The 19,184-nt window shown below is 38.4% G+C and overlaps 1 protein-coding gene across 2 annotated transcripts in view; it reads left to right on the top strand.

Moving 5' to 3' along the window:
• Nucleotides 1-19,184, top strand: part of LOC122199493 (tubulin-specific chaperone cofactor E-like protein) — a 161,213-nt gene that overhangs the window by 9,647 nt on the left and 132,382 nt on the right. For both annotated transcript variants that reach the window (XM_042904604.1, XM_042904606.1), the window contains exons 2-3: nucleotides 5,747-5,854; nucleotides 17,495-17,644. In XM_042904604.1, coding sequence (XP_042760538.1) covers nucleotides 17,512-17,644 — 133 coding nt within the window. In that variant the 5' untranslated portion in view covers nucleotides 5,747-5,854; nucleotides 17,495-17,511. The remainder of the gene's footprint in view (nucleotides 1-5,746; nucleotides 5,855-17,494; nucleotides 17,645-19,184) is intronic.

A 19,184-nucleotide genomic window follows, 5' to 3' on the forward strand; every position in this document is an offset into this window, starting at 1 on the left:
TTAGATTTCTTGATTTTAAAAGTCATTTATGTTGATGAGAAAACCAGAGAACTATTAGTTTCCATTGCTGTGTAACATTGCATTTTATGAATATAGCATAATTTATTCAAGCCTGTTCTTGGATGTAAAGGCCTTTATTTGGTCAGGATTTTCATAATTTAACACAGTATTGTTGTTGTGAACATTCTTACGCTTGTCTCCTTGTACACTTGTACAAGTTCCTATACAGTTTACACTGAGAAGTAGAATTGCCATATCACAGGATATGTGCATCTTCAACTTAACTAGACAGTGATAAAGTGTTTTCCAAGGTATTTTTACCAGTTTTTATTAAGGTATTTGTACTCCCAGTATCAATGGAAGAGTTTGTGTTCTTCCACATTTTCTCCAGTACTTTGGTAGTGTCAGAGTTTTTAAGTTTTGCTAATTTATATAAAATAACATTCCATTGATATTTTAATTTTTGTTTCTGAATATTATTAAGCTTGAACATCTTTTACATATATGTATTAGTCATTGGAATTTTATCTTCTGTTAAATAATGTGTTCATATCTTTTGTCATTTTCTATTGGATTGTTTTTCTCTTTCTCACTATTTTTAGGAATTCTCCGTATTAGTTACATGTGTTGGAAGCATCTTTTTCCAGTTTCTGTCTTATGTGTTTTCATGTTTAATGTCTTTTGATCAAAAGTTTTTTTTATTTTACTGGCCAACCTTTCCTTTATGGTTCTTTATGTTTATGAAATATTTCCCTAAATCAAGATTTTAAAGTTCTTCTCCTGTTACAAAAAAAGTAACTGTTTTCTTTTCATAAGGATAAGGCTTGAGTTGAGTTTTTCTATGTTGTGAGGGAAGTATTCACTTTTCCCTTTCTCATTTTGATAATCACTTGTCCCAGGATCAGTTACTCAAGTTTCATGTTTTCCTACTGATCTCTTTGCCATTTCCTGCCATATTTACATGGGCCTGTTTCTGGGCCGTCTTTTCGATTCCATTGATCTCCACCCCTCTCTTCCCAGCCGCTCCCAACCCCCCGAGTTGTTTTCTTTAACAAAGTACACTTTGTACTTACGGTACTTATATAGAGTTGCCGTGAACACTGAATGAGTCAATGTGGAACCATTGCTCCTGTGGGAGATACAAGGTTAGGTTCCTGCCAGTTCTGGTCACATTTTTGTCAACTGATCAATACATAACCTTGTTTTATATGTGTGTCTGTTTAAAGACATTTTATTCAACATATATTGTTGATCTCTTAACTTTGAGTTCAGAGTGCATAGCAGTACGGTTCGTGTTTGAGTAAATCGTATCTAACAGTCTTTTCTCCATAAGGCACATCACAGGCTTCTTGTGTGTAAGAACACTAGACAGCACTTCTGCAGGACACTTCAGAGCCATCGTAATAATGAAAACAGAAGAATATGAAAAACATGGTGCTAAATCGCAAAAAGGGTGCTTGCTTACAGTGTGAGAGCTGAAGCAGGATGGCAGAGTGCTACCTTGTTCTATCTCAGCTGGATACGTGCACGGTGGGCGATTCAACTTAATATCTGCACGTGCCTGTGAGCTGCAAGTATGGATTTGGGGGCCACAAACAAACTTTATTGAATAGGTGAATTTGCAAATAATGAATTCTATAATAATGACACTCGACTACGCTATGAAGTCTTGTGAGAGACGCAGTGTTTCAGGAAACCCTTGTCTTCAGTCCTTTTTCTTTTCTCCCATGCTTGCACATGTCTTCATAACATTTTAAGAGAATAATACCAAGGATGTCTCAGATGCTCAGTTCTGATTGTCAGATGCCATCATCTCAGTAAAAACACTTCTTATTTGAGAAGGTTTTTACTTATTATCACAGTATTGTTATTTAGTTCATAGTTAAATGGGCAAAGAATTTTAGGAAAGAATTATAACTCTTCAAATGTTGAAAACAAATGTAAATTATTAAATCCTTATTCTTGTGACTCTTGTGTGATGAACACAGTTTCTCATAGGTACTATTAGTAATTTAAGGCATGGAGTTTTATAAAGTCAAGTGCCCTTTGGAAGTTTTTCTTTTCTTTTCTTTTCTTTTCTTTTCTTTTCTTTTCTTTTCTTTTTCCTTTTCTTCTGGAAGTTTTAGAAATGCTGACTCTGTTAGCCCCTTATCCGTTAGTGCTGTTTGTCCACATGAACATTGTTAGTAAAGGAGTCCAAGAAAGCGATTAATGAAGATTGTATACTTTATAAATCAAACCTCTCGCAAAATGGATTTATTGAGACTTGGCTAGTTTATCCTTTACTCACTGTTTCACATTCTTAAGTGAATTGTTGGCACTAATTTGGTAAGTGTGCTGGAGGAGTAATAACCAGAATTTTGGGACTTGCTCTATGTTCATCTTATTTATATATATATAAATATACATATATATAAATATAAATTTATAATATATAAATATAAACTTATAATATATAAATATATAAAAATATATTTATAATATTATAAATATAGAATACATATACATATATAATACATATATATTAATATGTAATATGTAAATATATAAAAATATAAATATATATAAATATATATATACACTGTGTGTGTATGGCATATGTTCCATAATTTTTTGAAATATTTTATATCGTGGTAAAATATAAGATAAAATGCAGTTTTAACCATTTAAAAAATTTTTTTAAACATTTATTTATCTTTGAGAGACAAAGCAAGACAGAACATGAGTGGGGGAGGGGCAGAGAGAGGTGGGTACACAGAATCCAAAGCAGGCTCCAGGCTCTGATCTGTCAGCACAGAGCCTGACGCGGGGCTCGAACCCACGAACCGTGAGATCATGATCTGAGCCAAAGTCGGATGCTCAACCCACTGAGCCACCCATGCACCCCATTAACCATTTTAAAGTATATGGTTCAGTGGCATTAAGTATACTCACGTTATTCTACAACTATCAACACCATCCATCTCCAGGACTTTTTCACGTTCCTAAATTGAAACTCTGTCCCCATGAATCAGGAATCCTCATGCTTCGCTCTCCCCAGTCCCTGGCGACCATCATTCTACTTTCTTTCTCTGTGAATTTGGCTACTATAGATCCCTCATATAAGTGTAATCATATGGTATGTGTCCTTTTATATCTGGTTTCTTTCACTTAACATTATGTCTTCGGAGTTCACCCATGTTGTAGCACGTGTCAGAATTTCTTTTCAAAGCTGAGTAATATTTCATTATCTGTATACACACCACATCTTGCTTATCCATTCATCCATCCACGGATATTGGGGTCATTTCCATCTTTCGGCTATTGTGAATAATGCTGCTATGAACACTGATACACAAGTATCTTTTCAAGTCCAAGCTTCCAGTCCTTTTTTTATGTATCCACAAGTAGGATTGCTGGGTCATATGGTAAATTATAAGTTTAATGTTTTGAGGAACTGTCATACTGTTTTCTGCAGCAGCTATACCATTTTACATTCTCACCAGAAAGGCACATATATTCATCTTTCGTTACTAAACAGTGCCTGTTCTCAAGTATGGCATAAATCACTAGCTTTTGCATATAAAATGTGAAGTATTAATATGGATACTAAAATAATCGGTATTAAATTTGTTGTGACTATATTTTTGCAGGAGAATTTAACTTGTGCTAGGTAGCAAATATTTCTGACTGCTCCTGATTCATTGCTGTATCATTTCATCTCTTATTTTTGGAATCTCCATGGAGAGGTAGACATAATTATGCGTTTCAGTAGCTATGAAACATTTTTGTTCACAAGGACTCTGGTCTCAGAGTTTATTAATAAAACTGCTTTTTTTTGTTTTGTAAAATACATTTGATATCCACAATCAAAAGTGATTAGAAAACTCATTGATTAGCACATTTATAGAGTGCCGATTATGTGTAAAGGTCCAGTCCTTGATAGATACAAAGAAACATTATGATATGGTCCTTACCCTCAAGAGCTATACAATCGAAGGCCATGAGACATAAACCCATGAAAATCACATTACTGGTCCAAAGTTAAATAATAATGGCATGTAGGACAAAAATGATACCATGCTAACGTGACTGATTAATCGCCTGCTGAAAATTTTAGGCAGTAGATACCCTGAGCTCAGCTCAAAGGAAAAGGACCATTATGGCAGGAGGTATCTGTGAAGTTTATTCTGAGCAAGATATTGAAGAATACATAAAATTTAGAGAAGACGGGGAAAGACCTTCCAGTTAAGGAGGAATGACATTAGAAGTGTCAGACATTTTTATTGCCTGAGTCACTAATTGGCATTAATTGGCATGGTCCTGGGACCAAAAACAGATCAAATCTATTTAACAAAGTTACAAGTAAGTCCCCCCCAGCTGTACATTAATGCTACCATGCTTCCTGGGTGGTGATGGGAGTAGTAATAGCTGTGGCAGTAGAAACTATAGTAAATGGATATTTATTAAGTGTTTTCTAGGTGCCAGGCACTGTGCTAAACACTTATTACCCATATTGTCTCCATTCTTTAGCAACCGTATGAGCTGGGAGCTGGGGGCTCTCTGTTACTCTTTTTTATGGATGAGGCAATGGAGACTCTGAGAACCGAAGTAACTTGCCCACAGTCACACAGAGCAGTAGAGTCAGTTCTGATTTACCTCCAGGCAGTTTGGTTTTTAGAAACAGCACATGTTACCTACCACTGGGCAAACCACCATAGCACTAAATGTGGAAGAGGCTAGTGATCTGGAAACTTTGCAACTTTTCTGTGTAGCTGCTGTTTAACATCCTGGCAATCCCTGGTTATGTGTTGGAATGGTGTGTAAATTCTGCTATAAGGCTGCTTGCAGAGTGATGTACTAGTAGTTTGTTCCTAGTGAGGCCTTGCTTTAAGTTAATAGCTTTTGTAGGTGTTCAGGAGGAGAGATAATGGGGGTAATCTCTTCTGTATTCAGCTGAGTAATGACCTTAAACTTGTGTATTCACAGTTGAAAAGATAGCATGCATATGTGATTTTCTTCTGATGAAAACTACTCTGTTCAAGAGACTAATATCCATTGCTTTTTGGTGGGAAGGAGAAGTTAAAAATAATTTTTGCCCCTTTGGTGACGAGACTAGCCCTGCTGCTTAGTTTTGTGGTTCAGTTCCCCTGATGTGGTTACAAGGCATGTTTTGGCTATGATCGTTTTCGATTATTTTAATAAGTTGTGTTTCTATGATTTGTGCATGGTGTCATATACTGTTGACATGAAATATACCTTTTTTTTTTTTTTTTTTTTTTTTTTTTTTTTTTGAGTAAAGATAGCATGACTCAACAGATTAGGGGTACCGAAAGTATGACTTAGCATGCTGGTTGGGCCGTGGAAACTCAAGCAAGTCAGCTCAGTTTCGTGTCCTGTAAACAGAGATAAGTGTCAGTTTGTCTATTTCAGAGGGTGGTTATGGAAATTACTAGCCTTTAAAAGATTGTTAATCTCGGTGTGGGGAGACTTGGCTTTTGGAGAACATTGACTCAAGAGCAAATGTATCTACCTCCTGAATTTTGAGTGAGTGAGACATTAAAGCTTTGAGATTTTCCCAAATGGAATCTTGCCATATGGAAAGGTAGGGTTGGATGCAAATTTGTTTGTGAAGGGGTTGAGATGGGGAGTAAGAGTGGAACTCTCCTTGGAAGCCATTGAAGTAAAGGATATAGTGAATGTTGAGCTTTTTTCACTGTTATTGTAATTGCGGAAAGTGATTTTTTTTTTTTTTTGTAAATTTCAGAATGCATGATTTCATAGGATATAGACAACTGGCTTAAGCCAACATTTCTGGACAGTAAGAAACTGCAAATCAAGGAAGAAGTGCTTAGAAATATTTTCACATAAAGAGGTACTTAAGTCTAAATAGCAGTGTTTTCTTTTTATGTATGTGTGTTTGTATGTTTGCATTTTATTTTTTTTTTAATAGCGGTATGTTCTTAATTTTTTTTTAACTACTTTTTCATCAAAATCGTAAAATTCTTGGGCTAGAGCATTTAGATAAGACCTGTCAAGTGCTGTGTTTATGTCCAGTAGACCATGCCCAGGAGGGGCAGTCCTGTTTGCTACTGTGTGGCTGTAGATGAGAAAACGGACTTTTTGTCCAACATTAAACATGCCTCATATACAATATATTTCTTTCATAGACAACATAGACAGCTCTGAAGCTGTACTCACTGGTAACACGGAGTCACAGTTTTAGACATCTTTGGCGTCACGACTATAGTGAAGTAAAGAATTTGGGTTAGATATTTTAAGGTCTGCCATGCTCTTAAGGTGAAGCAAAGTGATGTGGTACGTGAAGGGGAAGCAGCGCCCCACTAAAAGCATAACCCAAGGACTGACCAGGAGTCTGAATTCACATTTCATTTGGCAGTGTTGGATTTTTTTTTTTTTTAATCTTCTACCAAAAAGTTGATATGCCACATTATTACACTTGGGTGTAGTTTAGTGTGCAGTTGAGAGACTGAGAAACAGGGTGGTTCTTAGTAGGCTGTGAAACTGTGGCATGGTGTATTATGATAATGGATTTATCAGCCGCGGTCAAGTTTTGCACTTGGAATGCTTAGAGTAAATTTATGAATTGGTGAACTATAATTCTACAGACTCATTCTGAAACTTTAATTAGCTTATTTTCCTTACTTTTCATCCCAAGAAGGCATCCACTAAGGTATAGTACATAATGGTCAGAGGAGGTTAAGTGAGATAAAATTACAGGTATGCATACTTTATGATAAATGAAATTAGATCTGCCATACAGGATGAGACTGTCTAGCTTAATTGTATTGCCTTGGACAATGTCCCTGAAGTGTTTTTACGGGCAAGATAGCTGTCATTCATGACTTCAGTGGCAAAAGATTGTTTAATGGAATACTTTACAAACCTGAAAAATGATTATTATGTAGATATGTATTTATTGGTATAGAAAGTTTTTCATGAGCTATTTAGCAAAAAGGCAGGTTGCGCAACTACCTAAAAGTAATTTAATTTCGTTAAAAAGTTATGTATCTCCATAGCATGGGAAAATGGCCCAGAAAAAATACACACTATTAGGTGCATCCTCAGGCTTAACCTACTTGCTACATCTGTTGACCACAGCTTCTTGCTCTGGCTGTGGCTCTAATATGATATGATGTGCTTCCGATATCAATAGCTTTTGATAACACCTATTTACATGCTAGCTTACGTAATAAACAAGAAACTACATCTACATGGAAACTACATGGGATTATAGGTCTCTCACTGATTTTCAACTGGAAATTTTTAAAAATTTGGAATATCTATCACTTACATTTTTAAAAAACAATTATTTAGAAAGAAGCTTATTAATAGACCTTCATCCATTCATTAATTAATCATTCCTGGAGGGAAAAATATATCCCACAGAGTAATTATGTTTTATTGGGGTACATTTATGCTGAAGATGAGAGAGATTTAGAAAACAAAGGAAACTAAAGTCCCAGGTACCTGAAATGTCTGAGAATCTGGCAAGATTTGGGTATAGTGGGGGTTTTTCTAAAAAGGAAACTTTCTGTTGATGGTGTTAGGAATCCACAAAGAAGTTAAATGGGCTTTAATAAACAAATAAACACTGGTGTCTGCGTGGCTTAGTTAAGCGTCCGACTCTTGATTTCGGCTCAGGTCATCACCTCACGGTTGTAAGATCCAGCCCTGCATCAATCTCTGAGCTGGGCGTGGAGCCTGCTTAAGATTTTCTGTCTGTCTGTCTCTCTCTCTCTGTCTGTCTCTCTCCTCCTCTGCTCCTTCTTGCTCTCTCTCTGCCCCTCCCCTGCTCTTTTTAAAAACAAACAAACAAACAATAAAAAATAAACTTGTAAAAATTGAGAAAGCTAGTAATCCTAAGAGGTTCTTTGAAGCTGTTCAAGAGCTTTTCCTCTTTAGACTTGTTTTGTTGGTATGTTGTTAACCTCCTCCACCTGCCTCACCCCCAAATTCAGCCTACACATTTCTCTTTTGTCCTTTTTAAGAAAGACCAAGATCTAAAACTGTTCTTTCTGAACACTTGGTGTTTCTTCATCACCTGTCCTATCTTTTCTGCTTTCATCTGAGCTTCTCAAAGGCATGGTCTATACTCAGTCTTCACTCATCTCCTTCATTCCCTGTGCTATGGTTTCTATGCCCTCCCTGTACTGAAACTGCTTCCCTTAAGGTAACAAACTCCTAATTGCCCAGTCTTTTAAGGATTAAAAAATTCTCATCATTTTTCACCTCTTGTATACGCAGCGATCTATCAAGTTTTCTTTTATCCATATAAGAGGAGGCTGACCTGAGCAAGGTCAGTCATGAGCTAACCATTGTCCCCCGCCTGCAGTCAAGCCTCCTGCCTCACCTGCTCTCCCCACATGTCTTTTCTGTTTTAGCAGTATCACTTCATAGCCATGTTTCATGTCTCTTGTGCCTGTTCACGTTCTGTTTCCTGTGCCTGGAATACTCTTCTCCATCCTGTTAACCTAGTCTTCATTGTCTTTCAAAATGGCTCACGATTTACCTTCAGCCTCCTTGATCATGCTTCCAAAAGTGAATCACTTCTGTTTGAATTCACTATTTCTGTGTGGCTTATTTCAGGTTTGTGTTATCTCTGTGAATTTCCTCCTAGATTGTGGATGCTCTGAGGGCAGAGTTTGGATTTTACTCATTCTCACTTTCTTTCAGCATTTAGTCCAGCATTTGACATAGATCTGGTGTCTGGTTCATCTTTGTTTCTGTTTTCAGGATTTTTTTATTTTTTGTTTTTTGTTCATCTTTGTTGAATGAAACTAAATGAGGCTGTAAGCTTTGTGAGGGCACACATTTCATGAACGAACGAACGGGCAAATAAGCCTAATGGGAACCACTTGATAAAGTGCAAAAAAAGAGCAGAGAAAACTAAATATATTTGTTGTCCCCAATTTTATTAAACAAGTGATAAAGAGATTCTTATTCTCAGATTGTCTTGTAAGGGAAATAGGCACCTAAGTGCAGAAAGATGAAGGGAACAAAGTGTCATCTGACGAAAGGAAACTAAAAGCGAATTGGTAGAGCCTCTCCCAAAATGTTTAGTTTAAGTTTTGTTTTCAAGTATTTGGTAACAAAATACCAGCAGGTAGCTTTTAGAGTGTGGTTTTGCTGCCCTTCTCCGATGAATAGATAAGTTGGGTTAGCTGTACCTAAGTCGGTCCCATGTCAGATGGCTGAAAATAATTTAAAACTACCTAGGAGTGTTTCCCTCTTCTCCATTAGTTTAATGCTATGAAAAATCTTCCTTGATATTTAGGCTCATCCTAAATTAATGCATATTTTGAATTATTATGATTTATTTTTTAGAACTGTGAATCTGGGGGCACCTGGGTGGCTCAGTCGTTAAGCATCCGATTTCGCCTCAGATCATGATCTCACGGTTCCTGAGTTTGAGCCCCACGTCGGTCTCTGTGCTGACAGCTCAGAGCCTGGAGCCTGCTTCGGATTCTGTGTCTCCCTCTCTCTCTGTCCCTCCCCTGCTCACACTCTGTCTGTCTGTCTGTCTCTCTCTCTCTCTCTCTCTCAAAAATAAATAAACATTAAAAACAACAACTGTGAATCTGTTCCCAACCATTTACCCTTGCAGTAATGTGCATCCTGCACACGAAGCACCTTCCTGCTTCAGGAAGCACCGCTCTTTTTGGTCGTCTCCACAGGGACAAGGTGCCTGGGAAGCCCAGAGCTCCCGGAGCATCCCTGGGCTTACGGCTTTGTAAGCTCTGCCTCCTGGAGCCCTTGTGGTTCCAAAGTCACAGTAGTTTTGATACAGCTTAGGTAATTTGTATAAAATATTTAGTTAACTTTTATTAACCCATTTAACTTGGCTAGCAAAGGAAGTGACCCTGCAGGCCTGAGGGTATTCTTCCAACCCCTCTGTACATGTCACGGTGGACTTTTGCTTCACCTTTGTTAAGGCCCTGGGGAGGCTGTGTACTCTGGCTCCGTCTTACCCTCCCCTCGTTTAGCCTCGTTCTGCGGCTCAGGTGGGTTTCATTCTTTCTTTTTCTTTGCCAGTTGCTGTTTTACAAAAGTATTTATTTCCTTTTGGCCACCATTCTATTTCTCTTTTCTTCCTCCTTCCCTAATTCCTTTAAAAATTATTATTAATATTCTGTATTTCACATGGAATTCCAAATTCCAGTTTGGAACTTTTTTCACAGGCAGTTGATAACAATGAGGAATTAAAAAGCCATTTGGCAGATTATTAGCTCATTCCCAGATAGATCACTTAAAAATGTTTATGTTTCAAAAAGATAACACAGTATATGAAAGGAAAAGATGATGTATGCATGCAGTGAGCTCAGGTGGTTCAAATGGGTGCAGTGAAAAAGCGAATCTCCTTTCCACCCTTATTCTTCATTTCCTCCCTCTGGATTTTTTTTTTTTTTTTTTTTTTTTTTTTGAAGTTGTGAGTGAGGCTAGTGGTATTGGCATTCACACTTTATGAAGTATGGTACTCCACCATAAAGTATTTTTGTGAAGTACATATTGATCTTGCGTACCGGTGTAAAGATTTGTCTTGTGTATCTTCCAGTGTTAGTGGTCAGAAGTGTTCTGTTTTCAGTTGTGTTGAGTTTCATACCGACTTTGACCTGACCCTTTGCTGGGAACATAAAGTGTGAATGGTTTGACAGTGATGAGGAGTTTTAGGTGACTGGACATTCTTTTCCTATACTAATCTATTTGGCAAAAATGTACTGAGCACTTTATCCTCCAATTTGCACTTCATCCTGACTTTCTCCAAGCACTTTTACAAGAGCACATTATGGTTCAGATTCGAGGCACAAAGCAGTTGAGATTTTCACAGGCACACTCCACAACTTGGTAATGGAACCAACATCACCCAAGATTCCTGGCTCCCTGGCTTTCAGAACCAATTCAGAATACTTTTACAAATGCATTAGAACTCTGCCAACTACAGAGGTAGTGAGATGTAATTTGACACCTGTTCTTTCCAGAAAGTCATAGATTACCCCCTCCACCCCGCCCCCCCCCACCAAAACCTTTTAAAAGGCTCCAGTTAAAGATCTTTTTCTATCCTGTATTTCCTCATTTTTCAGACTGTTTGGTTTTCAGTTTTCCTTTCCCACCTACTGTTCCTCCTAAAACTGCCCCAACAGATTTTGAGTAGATTTATGTTACTGATCCATTTTGCAATCTTAATGTTCTAATTCAAAGCCCATGTATTCATGTTTACGCTATCTACGTTCCTGGAAGGCTGTTCCAATAGAGTATCCTGGAAAATGACCAATGAAGGCGCCTGGCATTGCTTTTAAGTCTTTAGGGAAAAAAGAATATGAAATAAACCTCTAGACTATTTGGAAGAGTTTTTAAAGCATGGGGCCATGAGGAATAACTTGTTAAGTTCCCGTGATTTCTGGCTTACTAGGACTTATTTCAATGTGAGTATGCCTCTAGTGTTGCCATCCCTCAGTTTGCCTGTATTTAAGTTGTGTATTAGATTATTGCCCCTGAATTGGCTTGAGTTTAAGTGGTTCTAAAGCTTCCAGTTTAAAGATGCTGTTTAAACTTGGTGAACATTATTTTGACACACAGTGAGTTGAGCACCCTCCCTACACACTTTTTATTCTTTTTAAAAAAAATGTTTATTTATTTTTGAGAGAGAGAGTGTGTGCGAGCAGGGCAGGGGCAGAGAGAAAGACGGAGAGAGAGAATCCCAAGCAGGCTCCATGCTGTCAGCACAGAGCCTGATGTGGGGCTTGAACTCACTAAGTAACTCACTGACAGTGAGATAAGATCAAGACCTGAGCTGAAATTAAGAGTCAGACACCCAACTGAATCATCCTGACGCCCCATTGAACTAAGTATATAGAAGATAACAATGTAACCTCTTTGACTTTTGTTAAACACTTCCAAAAATTCTGTTGGCATTCTGCTTGAGACCAGTCTTTGATAAGAACCGTGGTGTCTGTCCCTAGTGGCATAGCACCTGCCCTGTGTTGTCTGCTGTTGGTGATAAGCTTACGTTGTAAAAGAACCTTCCACCTGAAGATTCCTGAAGTCTTTGATGAACACATACACTTCAGTTTTGTGACAACCATTAGCACTGAGTTGGAGGGCAGCAGCATTTATCACTCCGTGTGGATGGAAAGAACAGACTGCCTTGTACTAACAGGTTCTGTCTTTAAGCTCACGAATGAGGATCCTGACAGAGGGCAGTCCTGAATTTTCAAGATGTCGTGTGATATCCTCATTGTGAAATGTACTTCATAGTCTAGACCTTGATAAATGAAACTTTTGTTCAGTAGATGGCCATGTGCTTAGTGAGCATCTACTCTGTGTTCTAGGCATTTGTGAGTTGATTTTACAAAGTACAGTAGACTTGGCCCTGGTAGTAATTTAGGGAATGGGCCAAGTTGAAAGACCACTTTTATATTCATGTTTTTTTTCAAATTCTTATTACAAACCTGAGAGGAACATTTTAGCCCATCTATAGGTGAGAAAATTAAAGTAGAGAGAGGTTACATAGCTAGCTTATGTTCTACCCAGCTAGTAAATGATCGAGCCTGAGTTTTCTATGTTCATGTGCTTTCTACCATACTACAACTTCCTGTAATATGTAATTAATAACGTGTGTATATTTTAGAGCTTTACAACAGCCCTGTAATCCCAATAATGCATTTGTATATTTTAGAGCTCTATAGCAGCCCTGAAGCCCATTAGTCTGGATGTTCCTATTGTGTCTTACAGACAAACACATTTGAGTCCTAGAGAAATAATGTCTTGCCTGATGACACAAAACTATTAAGTGGTAGTACTGAGTGGGGCTTACATCTACTCCCCATCCTGAATTCTCTGCTCCTCCTGCTTGGCACACCGGAGGCTAGTGGTTTTTGGACTCCACAACATTTATTGAGTTCTGTATAGGGCACTGTGCCAGATGCTGGGAATTAATATTGGAGAAATAAAATGACCCTGTGGTGTTCCCCTTTATACTGTAATGGTGGAGTTAGTATAGTCACATGGGAAAATACCTACCACTCAGCATAATTAAACCATATAAGCAAAAGTAAACCAGTGTAACATAGTGAAGTAAATATGTCACTTCCAATGACAAATAGTTTGGAGCATTATCTGGCGCATATCACACAGCCTTCTGAGAAGTTTTTTAATGCTCATACCTGCTGGTTTCTTTTAGGACCATATACAAGTAGTCATTTCCAGCCTCTTCAGCTTTACTTGCTGCTTCTCTGTAATCTATAATCATATGTTCATCCCTCTTCTATTTTAAGAGGAAAAATCTTGACAGTTGCCCCCAATTCTCTACCCTGTCCTGTTCCTGCCTAATTTATCAGCCCATTTCATCCTCCCCTTCTTGTCAACTGCCCTTCTAATTAAAACTTCTCAAAATGTTGGGGCGCCTGGGTGGCTCAGTCGGTTGAGCATCTGACTTCGGCTCAGGTCACGATCTCACAGTCTGTGGGTTTGAGCCCCGCGTCGGGCTCTTTGCTGGCAGCTCGGAGCCTGGAGCCTGCTTCGGATTCTGTGTCTCCCTCTCTCTCTGCCCCTCCCCTGCTCATGCTCTGTCTCTCTCTGTCAAAAATAAATAAACATTAAAAAAAATTTTTTTTTAAACTTCTCAAAATGTTGACTGTACGCTCTACTCTGTGGTTGTTCCATTCCTTCATGACTCTGCTCCCTCTGCCTGTCCTTTAAACAGCAGCGTCCCTGAGAGTTCGATTGTCCTGCTGTTCTTAGAAATATTGCCTGTATCCTGATGATGTAGAAATCTTCATCTCTAGCTCACATTTCTCACCCAACTGCAGACTGTTTCCTTGGATAGCCCACAGATGCCTCAGACTGGAAGTGGATAAAGTGGATTTCATCATTTTTTTCTGCAGAACGAAATCTCTTCATATTTTCTTTTTACTTAATGGTATCATCAGTCACCTGGTTACCTGTGCTAGAAACCTGGGGATCAGTCTTGACTCTATCTTCTTCTCAGCCCCTATAATTCCTGAAAAGCTTGCTTTAACATATATACGTATACATACATATATATATATATATGTATATATATACGTACATACATATATGTGTGTATATATATATATATATATATTTTTTTTTTTTTAACTTGGAGACTGGACTGAAAAGCTTGCTTTTCTAAATTGACCTTGAATCTGCCCCAGCTTTCTCTTTATACTAACACTGTATTAGGTCAGGCCCTTGTCATCTCTCTCCTGGTTTTGTTTTTTTGTTTGTTTTGTTTTGTTTTTAACATTTTAAGAACATTGCACTTTATTTTTTATTGAGGTGTAACTAGCACACAGTGTTATATTAGTTCCAGGTGTGCAGCATATTGATGCAACAGTCCTGTACATCACTCAATACTTGCCACAATAAATGTAGTCAGCATTGTCACCATACAACATTATTATAATATTGTTGAGTGTATTCCCTATCCATGACTTTTTTTTAATAACTGAAAGTTTGTATTTCTTAATCCTTTATATATATATATATATTTTAATGTTTATTTTTGTGAGAGAGAATGTGAGCTGGGGAGGGGCAGAGCGAGGGAGACACAGAATCCGAAGCAGGCTCCAGGATCTGAGCTGTCAGCACAGAGCCCCACGCGGGCCTCGAACTCACAAGCTGCGAGATCATGACCTGAGCCAAAGTCGGACGCTTAACTGACTGAGCCGTCCAGGCGCATCCCCCTTTTTATCTATTTTGCCCATCTCCCAACCTGTCTCCCCTCTGTCGACCATCAGTTTTTCTTTGTATTTAAAGGTCTGTCTTTTTGTTTGTTTGTTTTGTTTTTTAAATTCCATATATAAGTGAAATCATATGGTATTTGTTTTTCTCTCTCTGGCTCATTTCATTTAGCATAATGCCCTCTAGGTTCATCCATGTTGTCCCAGATGGCAAGATCTCGTTCTTTTTTAAGGCTGAGTAATATTCCATTGTATGTATGTATGTCTGTATACATACATACACACATACCACATCTTTATCTATTCATCTGTCTGTGGGCACTTGGATTGCTTCCATATCTTGGCTATTGTAAGTAATGCTGCAGTGAACATAGGGGTGCATATACCTTTTCGAGTTAGTGTTTTCACTTTCTTTGGATAAATACTCAGTAGTGGAAAAACTGATTATATGGTATCTCTATTTTGAACTTTGGGGGGAACCTCAATAGTGTTTTTCACAGTGGTTGCACCAATTTACATTCCCACCGGTAGTGCATGAGGGTTCCCTTTACTCCACATCCTCTTCCAACACTCGTTTCTTGTCTTTCTGATAGCAGCCATTCTGACTGATGTGAGGTGTTACCTCGTTGTGGTTCTGATTTGCATTTTCCTGATGATTAGTGATGCTTGAGCTTTTCATGGGCCAATTGGCGATCTGTACATCTTTGGAAAAGTGTCTATTCAGGTCCTCTGCCCGTATCTTAATTGGTTTTTTTTTTTTTTTAGTGTTGAGTTGGATAAGTTCTTTTTTTTTTTTTAAATTTTTTTCAACGTTTTTTATTTATTTTTGGGACAGAGAGAGACAGAGCATGAACGGGGGAGGGGCAGAGAGAGAGGGAGACACAGAATCAGAAACAGGCTCCAGGCTCTGAGCCATCAGCCCAGAGCCCGACGCGGGGCTCGAACTCACGGACCGCGAGATCGTGACCTGGCTGAAGTCGGACGCTTAACCGACTGCGCCACCCAGGCGCCCCTGGATAAGTTCTTTATACGTTTTGAATATTAATCCCTTATCAGATACATCATTTATAAGTATCTTTTCCTGTTTAGTAGGTTGCCTTTTGTTCTGTGGATGGTTTCCTTTGCTGTGCAAAAGCTTTTTATTTTGATGTAGTCCCAATAATCTATTTTTGCTTTTATTTTCCTTGCCTGAGGTCTCTCCTATATTTTTGTGGTATCCTTCTAGCTCTTCTCCCTGCCTTTGATATGTATCTCCTCTTATTCATCAGCTACTTGATTGCCAAACAGAGCTTCCTACAAATTTTAATTGTTGTATTCCCGTTCTTAAAACCTGTTAGTTTCTTCTTGTTTTCTACAGGATAAAGTCCAGCTTCTTAATGTAGTACATACGATCTCCTCTGAGGTTCCTGATTAGTTACTTCTTATGCTATTTTCTGTTAGGCCGTTGTGCATTCTGATTGCTATACCTTTTTACATGTTATCCCTTCTTCTTAGAGTACTCTTAACTCACCTTCCTTTTTATGATTATTTTAGTAAAAAGCTTAGCATCTGATAGTTGGAACTATGGAGGTCAATTAGTTGCCTACATTTTGATTTATATTCAATATAGCTCATAGGCCAGCCCCTCAAGATAATGGGTTAGCAGGCTGTCAGAAGTTAGCATTTTACTTTGTTTTGTTTGGTTGTTTATTTATTTATTTTAGAGAGAGGGCACGAGCATGGGAGGGGCAGAGGGAGAGAGAAAGAGACTCTCAAGCAGGCTCCATGTTCAGCACGGAGCCCAACTCAGGGCTCAATGCCATGACCCTGGGTTCATGACCAGAGCCAAAATCAAGAGTCAAACACTCAACTGAATGAGCCACCTAGGGGCCCCTAGCATATTTTTAACATTACCTGTTTTAAACTCTGCGTGAGTACTGAGAGGATGCTAGAGTTACTGTAATTTGGACCCTAAGCTGAGGTTAGACACTGAAGACGCTACTCAAACTCAAAACCAAAAGAAATGACATTCTGTATTAGTTAGGATTAGGTCCATTTGTAAGTAATTGAAAAACTGAACACTGGCTTAAATAAAACAGAAGTTATATATCTTTCACAGAAATTTCCAGAGGTATGCAATCCAGCACCATTATGGCAGCCCAGTTCCATGAAGTCCTCAGGGACTTTCCTTCCTCAGGGTGTGTTTTTGGGGCCCATAGTGCGAGGTGGTATTTGTTTTCTAGGCAATAGAATTGAGCCAGAGACCAGGAAGGAGACAAAGGCATTACTCTGGCTATCTGCCATAGACCATTTCTATCCCGTCAACTAGAACCTAGTCCTATACTCATCCCTAAGTCCGATGTATACAGTTAAAAATTCTTTTAGGGTAGAAGGAGAGGAGAATGGATTTTGAGGGATAAATATCAACGGATTCATCTAAACTCTTTAATCTGATGTTGAGTCTATACCTTTCTTTTTAGTCCTTTTTCCTCTAACTTACCACATAAACCCCATGTTCCAGCCCAAAGTCTTTCTATTACCGTTGGCTGGAAATGACTGTCTCCTCATCAACATCTTGTGGCACTGTTATTCTGGATTGCAGTTATCATGTACTGGACTGCATTGCTGTCATTTGTCTACATATGTAGCCTCCCTATATCGTAAGGTCTCACCACAGTGTATATTACTGGGAGCGTTGACCGTGTCTCATATGTCTGTACTGCCTGGGCTGGTGCATTCTAAATAATTGGTTTGCGATACAAATTTCTTATATGCTAAATGAGTAACTTGGATGATTTCTTGGTTTCTTGTAGAATTTTAGGAAAGGAAGATGGATCAACCTAGTGGAAGGAGTTTTATGCAAGTATTATGTGAAAAATATAGTCCTGAAAACTTTCCTTACCGTCGTGGTCCTGGGATGGGAGTCCACGTCCCAGCCACACCTCAGGGCTCTCCTATGAAAGGTAAGATAGACGTGACCTAAAACATTTATTTACTGGAGCTTAGTACTTAGGACATCAAACCAGATATTGCCTTGTTTCTAAGTTATTTCCTTTATTTTGGAATTCGAGTTGCATAGTCTTTCTTTCTTGTTAGGACTTCAGTTTTTTGAAAAACCCAGAAGGATCTCTTTTCCTACAGACTGGCCGGAAGCTGGCTTACTTGCGCTCATAAGGCGCGAACAATATCTGAGTGGTGATGTTTCAAATATGTGTTCTGACGAGGAACTTCAGAGGATGTGAGATAGTCCAAGACTGTCCTGTGCCCTCAGTGACCTTACAACCTAATTGGATTACAAGATACTCACATTTACAAGCATCTAACACAGTTATGTGCAGTTCACGTTGAGCCAAATGATTGGCACAGTGATTGGGAAAGAAATTTAGGAGAGAGTTAATAAATATGATCAGGAAAGGGTTCAAAGCTATGAGACTTGAACGGACTCTTTAAGAATGTAGAATTCGGTTAGGGAGGAGATAAAGACATAGATCTAGGAGAGGGGGTATGGTGTGAGCAGAGATCTACAGCATTTAGAAATGTGCAAGATGTGTCTCTCGCTTACATGTTAGGCTCATGCGTATTGAACAGCTCTTGGATGTAGTTCTTGGTGAGTGTGGGAGATCAATATTGACAGTGTTTTAGTTCCTGTGTTCCTCAATACAACTGTCTTATCACTCCATATAAATTGGAATGGCAGAAAGAGGTGGCTTTCTTACTTAGTCATTTTTTTTCAAGCTTCATTTCCATGCTGAAAAATTTGATACTGGAAAGTGCTGAGTTGAAAAATTATATGATTTGAGGCCTCCATGAATCAAATATTTCCTTTGTGAGTCCTTATTTCATACCAGATAGGGAAAGAGTGGCTGAATTCTCATGTCTGTCCTTTTTCCTAGGGCAAGAGGCATGGTTTTATTGACACGTATTTTTGAACCGGGCAGTAGTTGGACCAAATTCATTAAATAGTTTAAGACCCTGCAATACTTTCTCCCATTACAATGATGTATTTTTAAATGTCTAATTTTCATAAAGGACACATTCTACATGGATATGAAACAGAAATGATTGACAGAGAAGTATGAGAGAAAGAGACGTAGATTTTTAATGAATCCACTTAAGTGAGGAGGATTTCCTCAATGATAGGAATTTGAAAATAGGAGTGATTTCACAGTAGACTAACTAATGGTTTGAAATAATTTTCGAGGGCAGCAATTGGTGGAAATACACATCAGACAGAGAGAAAAGAGCTATCCAGAATGATACTTTTGAACTAAATTTTAAAAAAGAAAGAATTGAGGCCAGTTAGAAGGCAGTGGTAGTCCAGATGAATCACAGTTTCTAGTGTTCAGATGATAAGATCATAGCAAGGATGATAGCCGTGTTGTTTGTGGTTGAGATCAGCAATCCTGCCATGGGGGGAAGCCTGCAAGACTCTTTGGGTTGTACTAGTCCAGTACTTTTATTCTCCTCCTGGTCCATATTTGACTGTTTCCCATTAAATTCAGT

Source organism: Panthera leo, chromosome D1, assembly GCF_018350215.1.
Source record: "Panthera leo isolate Ple1 chromosome D1, P.leo_Ple1_pat1.1, whole genome shotgun sequence".
Lineage (NCBI taxonomy): Eukaryota > Metazoa > Chordata > Mammalia > Carnivora > Felidae > Panthera > Panthera leo.